Source organism: Parasteatoda tepidariorum, chromosome 3 (genome assembly GCF_043381705.1).
Source record: "Parasteatoda tepidariorum isolate YZ-2023 chromosome 3, CAS_Ptep_4.0, whole genome shotgun sequence".
In the NCBI taxonomy this organism is placed as follows: Eukaryota; Metazoa; Arthropoda; class Arachnida; order Araneae; family Theridiidae; genus Parasteatoda; species Parasteatoda tepidariorum.
This window is the reverse complement of record NC_092206.1, coordinates 42178678-42189644: the sequence shown is the minus strand read 5'-3', so window position 1 is coordinate 42189644 and position 10967 is coordinate 42178678. Positions and strand designations below refer to the sequence as shown.

Genomic DNA, 10967 nt, shown 5'->3' with positions numbered 1-10967 from the left:
TTTCTTAAGCGTTGTAGCTATATAATTTCAAACATCCTCAAGAGCTATAACACATCTGCAGCAGAACTGGATATGAAGACAAAATTGCAGGACAGGAACACTTTAATTGTCCACTAATCTTCAGATTTCCTGCTATGTTTTAAAAAACTTTATTTGTGAAAACCTTCAGCGTGGCGGACAGCTGGCCGCCTTAGGCGGCTAGTAAAACAATAAACATTAAAGCAAAAAGTAATGCGCTCAGTAGTTTAACGATAGTTAATAAATACTTTTATGTTTAAATTTTATCAAGTTTTATTTAAATTATAGTTCTTACTTTCCGCCAAGTAAAATTATTCTCATTTTATATTTTCATCTTGATGTATTATATTTTTGTATAGTTCAACTTTTAAACATAATTTTAAAAAATTCTTATTTTTAATGCAATTAATTTTATTCACAGGCATTCTCAAAAAGGTATGTAACTATTTAAATACAAAAAAGGAAAAAAAATGGTGTTAACATTTGAAAAAAATACTAAACTGATATATATCTAGAAGCATGTTTAGAACTTAAATAAATCGCGAAATGAACAGAACATGCCAAAAACTGTTATTTAAATTAAGGCTTTATATCGTTAAAAGTAAAAAAAATTATTATTGCATGTAATAGACTACTAAAACATCTTGCAACCATCCTCGCTTTACTGACCTTCCCTTTAGCCTTCCCTTTAGCTAGATCCTCACTGCATAAGTGGGATGTAAATACAGGCGTAGGAATTCAAAATTGTAACTATACCATATTATGCAAATCAAATAATATAATGTAAGAAAAATGGAAAAAATTTTGGAAACAAACCCCAGGTTTTTAAGTGTTCCTAAACCGACATTTATCAGTTTTCATATTTTTTTTGGCAGGAGCAACTGCTTGCTATATATGTTTGCCTGTTTATAATCTCAGTTGTATTTAATGAATATTTATTCCTAAAGAAAATTGGAATCTGAATTTCTGATTGTCTGAAATATCTAAACAACGATGAAATTTCCATAAGAAAAAGAAAACAGATGCGTGAAAATAGATGTAAGGCGTATGTTCAATAGTTTGTAAGGATCTAAAATTTATACCATTGTTTGGTGGCACCACATCTGGACATGCGACAGAAAATTCAGTAACATCTTCAACAACTTTTTTCTTTGTTGCTTTCTGAACTCTGAAAAAAATGTATGAAATGAAAAATTAAACATCAACTGCAATAATTTTTGGCAGAAATATTATGTCCTTTCTTTTGAAATCTGATTCATAATTCTTTTTTCCCTTTTGACTTAGTAAAAATAAATAATGCACTTCATTACTTGATTAAAAACATCATTCGCTTCAAAATCATGCAAATCGGAAATGAAAGTCGACATGTTGGCACCCGCTTTCAAGGTCGTCAATGAGAGGATGCAAAAGTGAAATAGAAAAAGTTACGAATCAAACGAGAAATGAAAAAAAAAATATGAGATGAAAAAAAAAACTAGAAAAATCACGGTAGCCGAGACTGAAAAAAAAGATAAAAAATAGAACAAGAAAAACCGCAGTGGCCTAGAGAGGCAAATCAGGGTAAAATGCAAATAAAATGTTGACTGACATTTCCTATTTGTATGTTTTTAAAGCGAATGAAGTTTTTAATCAATTAATATCATTCCGCTTAAACATCTTGGGATTATTTATTTAACGCATTTCATTATTTGCTTTTAATTTCAAAGGTGTTGAGAAAATTTGTTTTTTCCTATCAATAAAAATATATGTTAAGCTCAAATGTGCGGTGAGCTAAAGTTAATACTTGGTAAAAAAGGAGGAATAACAATCAATGACATAAATAATCAATTAATTTCCTTACTTATATCTTTATTATTCGAAGTAGAAATCAGAAAATGACATAAAAGTTTCCGTTAATCTTCTAAATCATTACTTTAGTAACTCCTTTTTAAATTTTCAAAATTTAAATTTTATTCATTTGTTTTTGAAATCAGCATATGCTGTTTATCTCACATTTATAAAAGGAACACCATTGAGATTTCGGAAGAAAGTTAACGTTATAGATATTTTACCACTGAGGTTAGCTGAAAATATTGGATTAATATTTAAATAAGTGAACTTACTTTTCTGTTTCTTCTTCAATGGAAAATTCATCTGAAACAATATTGGCACATTGTTACCTCTAAGTATTCAAAATATAAATTTATTTTAATTCCAAAAAATTGATGTAAAATGCTAATTGCAGTCAATATGCTAAATTATATAAAGAAAGGTCATATGCACGAGGCAATGTCACATTTAACGTCACTTTTTCTCATGTAATAATATGATAAATTAGAAATTAACAACTTGCTTTATTACTGATAAAAAATGTCTACTGATAATATTAAGGAATTATGATTTCAACCATTATTTGATGAATAAAAAATACACATATTTATTTTCTTTAAAAAACAATGTCATTTTAAATTAAATTTAATCACTTAAAACGGAATCTAAACAACGAAAAAAAGTTTTGACGAGGCATTTCTTAAAGTTTAATAATTTAAATATTTTACTCTCTAAAATCTCTAGGAGCTAAGAAAAACCTTATGCATTTTTAATGTATCGATACATTAATATATGCCTGTGATAAATGCAATTTTCATTACGCGAACTTAAAACATTTATTATCATTTAAAATTAACTAAAGCAAAAAATACGCCCTGAAAAGTGACCGAAAAACAACTGTAATTTCTTTCGATGTATATTCAAAATGAAACAGAAAATATTAATAGTTAATCATATTAATGTATAGGTGAAAACTCTCTCTTTCCAAAACACGGAATATACTTCACATATTCAATCATGAGTGGAATGACTGATTAGTACCTTTTCGGAGTCTCCTTCTTCGTATTTGAACAAGTGCCAATGCGACTACGCCTATCGCCAACAAAGTGCTAAGTGCTGCAATTGTTACAGCAACTAATAGAGTGAATCGACTCATAAATGCAGCTTCTGAAATAAAATAAAAAAATAAAATTAATTCCGGTTGTATAATAATTATTATCGGGCCATAACTGTTGAACCTAATTTTGTATAATTATCTTCATTCGATATTTATGTGGGGATGTGCTAATTTAAACTGTAATTTTTTGTATGATTTTGGTTTGATCCCCTTCTTCTTTTTCTTAGGCAATACAGCCGGTTATCGGCTGAAGCCATCTCAATCAGTATACTCCATCTAGATCTATGTGATGCTGTATTTTTCCATCTGTTAACTCGTAATTCCTTTAGCCATTTTTTTACTCTATCAAACCTTTTTGCCTTCCTATTTTCCTCTTTCCCTCTGGTGTTTGAAAGGTTATGTTTTAATTCCTTTGTTCGCTATTTAATTAATTCCCCTATCTATACATATTACATGGTATTTCAATGTCTTAAATATATCGGTCTGAAAAGTCAATAAATAGATTTTTTCGGTTTATTACAATGTATTTTTGAAATAGTTTTAGATTTTCAGACAGAAACTAGTTGTTTGTTATTACAAATCCATATAAACTATAAAGGTTACTATTGTTAACCTTTTTTAAACTACTGACAAACCTTCTATAATTCAAATAATAAAATTGTTTGGACATTATAAATAAAGCACCTAAATAATTCGATGTAACTCAAAGGGAAAAAATTATTCGGCAGCATATTAATATAAAACTCGACCGAAAAACAAAACTTCCTTTTAATAAAATTTGAAGAACATGTAGGAAAAATTACGAAAAAATGTATGAGAGTTTCGAAAGAAATTTCAGCAATTTTATGTAAAAACTTAAATTTTTCATGGAATTTGAGTAAGTTAAAGAAAAGTAGTTCCTTTATATACTAAAAACTTTAAGAAATTTGAGAGCCTATTTCAAAGATAAATTTAAAATTTATTAATATTAAAAAACTGCCACCATTATTATAAACATCAATAAAAAATACAAGTAGAAAATCGTATTTATACATTACAAAAATACTCTCAAAACTTTTTCCGGGATTTCGATACATTGTTCGTCTTCCATTCACGGAAGTAATGTCTTAAATCTTTACTCCTTAACTTAACTTTTTAGATAATTTAAAATGTACAAAGTAATTAATTTCATGGCTGAAAAGATAATGTGTAAAAATAATATTTGTTTTTTTTTAATAAAATTCTATATAGATAATTGTTAAACACTGTTTTCGATGCTGCTACAGTAGTATTAGAACAAAATATTAAAGTCAAAATATGAAATCTATAAAAATTGTTCGGTCTATTTTTAAACGAAAATTTTACGTTAATAAAGCGACTAAACTTTTTCTTAATTTTTTAGTAAAATCTAAATAAAAGTTATAAAAAATTAATGAAATAAGTACATGTAAGGGAATACAGTTATGAGTTTTATCAGAACATGTTTTAAATGACAGTTTTGTAGATTATGCTTATAAATCATTTACAATATCATATGCTATCTATCATGAAAAGGTAGATGCGAACAAAAATATTTTCTAAAACCAATGGCTATCTTTTCAATATTTATTTACATTTTGCTGAATTATAAAAAGCGTTTATTTAATCATATATTTGAAAATGAAAAAGCTCATCTATCAAATTGTTTTATCTATTTACTAACCTTGCTCTTCATCTCTAACAGAAAGGGTGCTTCCCAGTAGTGCAATAAAATTACCCCATCCCTTTTCTTTTTATGATTAATGATTTGTTGAATTATCCATTTATTTAATGTGTGCAATAGTTAGGGACGATTGTTGAATCATATAAATAAAATAAAAAATAGTTAGCTATTTATCATCAAAAGGTAGATGCAAACATAAATATTTTCCAAAACCAATTGCTTGCTTTTCAATATTTATTCATTTAAATTTTGCTAATCTATAAAAAGCGTTTATTTAATCATATCTTTGAAAATGAAAGAGCTTATCTATCAAATTGATTTATCTATTTACCAACCTTGCTCTTCATCTCTAACTGAAAGTGTGCTTCCCAGTAGCGCAACAGAATTACTCCGTCCTTTTTCATTTGAAGCAGATGCAACTAGTACAAAAGGCGTGTTCGGAGAAAGCTTAGTAACGGAAAAAGTAGGATACTCATCATTGGTGAGATTAAAATGAAGATGATCAACTGCAGAATTATAGACATCCAGATGGAATTTTTGTGGTAAGCCACCATTATAACCAGGTTCACACTCTACCAAAATCCAGTTTTGCGTTCTGTTTGCAATCACACAATTCCGCAGAGGATCTGGTGGACCTGGATGAAAAAAGGGATAAAAAAAAAGACTTTTTTATAATGTATATTTTGAAATGTTTACTCGCGTTAACACATTACCATTTTAAAACAGAAATGCTGCATGTGATACAATTGAATATTATGAATAGTACCAATGTGTATTATTGATTTGGAAACTACATTAATACATGTTTTTTTCTAGGTAGAAGCAATTTCCTTTTTGAAACCATGAAAGAGATTTAAATTAAATATGTTGATTACTCAAGTTTGGTGATTTGAAATAATTAACGAATTTGGTCAAAATTGTAGTAATAAAAATGATATTAATCAAAAATATACTCTACGTATGAAAATATATTTTTAGTTATGCTTATCTTTTTTTTCAAATGTAGTTAATTAATATTTTACTCATTTTATCACCAATGCAAATTCAAGACACATTTTAAATTATGGGGAGAAATTATATTAATTTTTATAAAGCTATCTTAAGTATCAATACTCTGGATGTATTTCAGTAATTTTTTATCAAACATGCTCTTAGATGAGCTTTTGAGTCTTTGGTTAGATAAATAAACATCCAATGGTTTGTATGGAATCTAACTTGATGTATGATGCTGTTCGTATCAAAAGCAATAAATTCGTATCTATTTTGAAAAAAAAACATCAAAATTAAAACATCTCCGAAATACGAATTTTATTTTAAAAATGAAAAGAGAATAAATTTGCACATGCTAACTTTAACTCCTCCTAATGAAAAAAAAAAAAAAAAAAAACACTTGCTAAATTTTCCTTTTTTCATAACTTTGAATTATTAAAATTAATATTTCTTTTTAAATTTAAGAAACATTTAAAATAATAATTAATAAAACATTATACGAAATTTATCGTATAATGTTTCGTTCTGTATCCTTATATAAATTAAATATTAAATACCAGCTTGAATAATCCTAGACACACATGGTTCCTTTTGTTCACCAACTGCATTTGTCCCCCAGCACATAATCACACCGAAATCCAATAGAGCTTTTGGAGTTACCGTAAGAATGCTACGAATTTTTTTGGAAGTAAAGTTCATCAATTCTACATTTTCAACCGAATTGTTTAGGGACCAACGAAAGATGACATCATCTGGATCAGCATCTAATTCACAAGTAATATTCACGCTTTCCCCTCTTGTAACACCGTACAGTGACTTTCCAATGCCTTTACATGTTGGTGCATCTGAAAAATAATAATAAATAAATTCCTCTTTAATTAATATTTTAATTATATATTTCTATGAATACAAGACTTTGAAATATAACTATTGCTAAGAAAAATGTTTTAAAAACATCTAGCTGCCTACTATGTATAGAATAGCGGTATGTATGGACTGTGCATGTACGATTGTACAGTGTCCTGGATAACTTATGATTTAATGATCGGATCTTCACGTACTAGGGCACAATCTTAATGGTTCAAAAGGGTGATCTTAGATGTGCTACTTAATGAATGCAACCGATATTTTAAGTTGCAAAATTAAACGCAAAAAACATACTTTCTCTGAATAAACATACCTGTTTTGGACGGATGTGAATTTCTGTGCCTCAAAATACAGAGAGTAGCCGCACTGTGTCAAATATGCTCCCAATAGCGATCAAAAGCCTTATATCAATTTTAAGAATGTATTATTTTTATATACCAAAATATAAAATTTAAATAAAATCGGGTAAATAGTTTTAGAGAAATTGAATTTAAAGTATACGACTTCTTTAGAGTTCAGGATGTTCTCAGAACAATACTACGGATTTTGTTCAAAATTTGTATTTTGCCTTGAAAAGTTACGTGCATTTAGAGATTTACATAAGAAAATTGTTTACCTGATTATTCAAAATTTTTTTAACTATTATTAAATGAAATAATAAATAATTACGAAAATTTATTTTTTTGCATTAATCTGTAGGTAAATGAATTTTATATTTATGAGCTAAATATTTTGATTCAATTAAAAAAATTCCTGAGTTGAGAAATACGCAAAAAATAAAATGAACATTAAGAGGTACAGACTTAGGACCCTTTTTCTGATCGACCTATTGTACCATCTCACTCTGAAAGAAGCAGCCCCTTGTTTTTTGAGAGTCAAAGGTTAAAATATGTAATTAAAAAAGTTACGTTTTGTGCTGTATGTATGTTTTGTGTAAAAATCTTTATTCAGAGAAAGTATGTTTTTGTGCCTGATTTCTCAATTTAAAATATGATTTAAACTAAGTAATTAGCATATTTAAGATGAAACCTGTAAACCGTGAACCATTGAGTTTCAGTATGTGTGAAAATCCGATTCGATCAAAAGTTATTTCCTGTTATTTTACTTGTTTATTTACTTTGTTACTCTACATTTAGTACCAACATTTTAAACTTGTTTAAGTCAATTGATTTGGTATAATCTTTGACCAGTAAGGAACTTACTTAAAAATAACAGTTGTGTAAAAAATAATACAAATATCTAATACTGACCCGCTTTTACAGTCTGCCTGACGAAAGAACTCCTTCCGTGGCAGAGTATAGCTTTTTCTACTGTCACGGACACAAAGAGAGAAGCTTTTGCTACTTCTTTTGCCGATCAACTTCGAAAAATGCTCTAAATGTTCTCTATACCCTTACTTGAAATAGTTTAACCTCGTAACTATAGTCACCGACAATTTTCTAGACGACAGGAAAAGGAAGAGATAGAAAGAAAATAAACGCTAACGCTATTGAGAAGCATCGTCTGTATCCAATCATCGGGGAAATAAGGAACAACTAAATTTTATTTGTAACGGAGTTACAAAAGTTAGAAATACTTATTACAATTCAGTCACAGTAAGGATCAAGCACTAATTACTTGTTGTAACTCGATTGCTTATTGGATGTATATCCGTGTGTTTGGATATAGTTGGAACTCTGTCTTAAAACTCTTTTTTAACTGTATCTTAGTTCTATCATCTATTTTTTGGTGCAAGTGAAAAGTTTGTTTATAGCAACAAAAATTTTGTATATTTCAGGAGTAATTAGGTTGTATATCTTAGAAACAATTTTATTTTCACTTTCTACGTTGCTGTTCTCACGTATTCTACCGCAAAAATAATTTTTCATTATGATTTTTTTCAAAATTTTGAACATTGCACATTTAACTTCAGCTTCAGATTGACAGCTTGTGTCTGGCTGTCATGTAGTGTTATCCTATTGACATCATCTGGACGTAAGGCTTGAAATTAATCAACAAATGGTCTTATCAGAAATGCAGAATTAACAACATTCCTATTTTGAGTTTATTGAAGTTAATAAAAAAAATCAAGGAAATAAAAGATTTATTCGATTATACGTTGCTATTGTCTCGTGCGTGAAAAGGATTTTGCTGAAATTAATGAATTGCAGAGAAATATAAATATATTTTGAAACTTACATCGTACTTCAAGTGACAATTCCGAGCTTTCACCTTTACCTTCAGTGTTTGCAGCAGAGCATTTGTATCTCCCTCTATTGTCCTTCCTAACTTTTTGCAATACCAAAGACTGATTGGAGATTAAAATACCAGTAGATGCATTGCCATAAAAAGGAACACCATTGAAAAACCAAGTTAATTCTCTTATTCCAGGATTTGACTTAGTTACACATTCCAGGTACACATCATTGCCTTCCTTGATCGTAGAGTACTTAATGTTAGCGCCAACTTGCAAAGTCACTTGGGGTGGAACTTCATGAAAAGGAAAGAAATCAAATTATATTTGGCAATTTAAGCAAAGCCTAAATGATGTTAGATCTGAAAAGCCTGTTTTAGTCCACAGAGTTTATATAAAATATTCCCAGAACAATGAAGAACAAATTTTTTTGCTTTTATTCAAATAATGGAACATGCCTAATTAACATAGTAAGCTTTCATATCTGAAATTAGTTAAGCCTAAAAATCAATAGCTAGCTTGAGTACTTAATGTAAACCCTTACTTGAAAAGTTACTTGGAGAGGAACTTCATGAAAATACAAAGAAATCGGATTAAATCTGGTAATTTAAGTTAAGTTTAAATGATGTTAGATCTGATAAATCTGTTTTAAATAGAATTTACATAAATTATTTCCATAACACAGGGAAAAAAAATTTTATTTCCATTTATACAAATGCTTTATCTTGCATAATTTGGAAATTTCAAATCTGAAATTAATTTTGCTCCTAATAAAGCTATATATTTCTTAATGCCATTTTTAGTCTATATATATTGTGAAACTGCACAAGTTTAAAAGCGTTACAGTGTGTCGGGTATATGTTGCGACTAACTTCCTGGGGAGTTAGGGCACAGGAATTAAAATTTCACAGATACCCGACAATGTCACTGTGTGTTGCTGGAGGGGCGTCCCTATTTTGACATTTTCAGAAACACGTAAAGAAACAGTTCATAATAAGGAAGCGTCTCTAGCGGCATATGGCAACATTTCTCGACATGGGATCTTGTACAATTTTAATCCTGAAGATGTTCCCTAACTTTCTTAGAAATCTGTCGCAAGATTTTAAGAATTATCTATATATATATATATATATATATAACGTTTTGAGACTTTTTCATTTTGACAAAAAATTGATTAAGAATGTCATTTGAAAAACAGTAGTTCATTGAGAGAAATTAATTGTAGATTCGAAATCAACTATACGAATAAATCCAAGTTCTGTTAAAAAATCTATTACGACAGAAAGAAAAAATAAATTGGTCCCCAACACAATTTTCAAGTAACAGTACATATATATATATAATTAATAAAACATTATACGAAATTTATCGTATAATGTTTCGTTCTGTATCCTTATATAAATTAAATATTAAATACCAGCTTGAATAATCCTAGACACACATGGTTCCTTTTGTTCACCAACTGCATTTGTCCCCCAGCACATAATCACACCGAAATCCAATAGAGCTTTTGGAGTTACCGTAAGAATGCTACGAATTTTTTTGGAAGTAAAGTTCATCAATTCTACATTTTCAACCGAATTGTTTAGGGACCAACGAAAGATGACATCATCTGGATCAGCATCTAATTCACAAGTAATATTCACGCTTTCCCCTCTTGTAACACCGTACAGTGACTTTCCAATGCCTTTACATGTTGGTGCATCTGAAAAATAATAATAAATAAATTCCTCTTTAATTAATATTTTAATTATATATTTCTATGAATACAAGACTTTGAAATATAACTATTGCTAAGAAAAATGTTTTAAAAACATCTAGCTGCCTACTATGTATAGAATAGCGGTATGTATGGACTGTGCATGTACGATTGTACAGTGTCCTGGATAACTTATGATTTAATGATCGGATCTTCACGTACTAGGGCACAATCTTAATGGTTCAAAAGGGTGATCTTAGATGTGCTACTTAATGAATGCAACCGATATTTTAAGTTGCAAAATTAAACGCAAAAAACATACTTTCTCTGAATAAACATACCTGTTTTGGACGGATGTGAATTTCTGTGCCTCAAAATACAGAGAGTAGCCGCACTGTGTCAAATATGCTCCCAATAGCGATCAAAAGCCTTATATCAATTTTAAGAATGTATTATTTTTATATACCAAAATATAAAATTTAAATAAAATCGGGTAAATAGTTTTAGAGAAATTGAATTTAAAGTATACGACTTCTTTAGAGTTCAGGATGTTCTCAGAACAATACTACGGATTTTGTTCAAAATTTGTATTTTGCCTTGAAGGCTGAAAAGA

At 28.9% G+C, this 10967-nt stretch overlaps 1 protein-coding gene across 1 annotated transcript in view; it reads right to left on the bottom strand.

Moving 5' to 3' along the window:
• Window positions 1-10967, bottom strand: part of LOC107452856 (nephrin) — a 61205-nt gene that overhangs the window by 8231 nt on the left and 42007 nt on the right. Inside the window, exons 6-11 of the mRNA XM_016069478.3 lie at window positions 8661-8951; window positions 6173-6460; window positions 4961-5260; window positions 2869-2994; window positions 2121-2151; window positions 1101-1186 (exon numbers count right to left, since the gene is read on the bottom strand). Coding sequence (XP_015924964.1) covers window positions 1101-1186; window positions 2121-2151; window positions 2869-2994; window positions 4961-5260; window positions 6173-6460; window positions 8661-8951 — 1122 coding nt within the window. The remainder of the gene's footprint in view (window positions 1-1100; window positions 1187-2120; window positions 2152-2868; window positions 2995-4960; window positions 5261-6172; window positions 6461-8660; window positions 8952-10967) is intronic.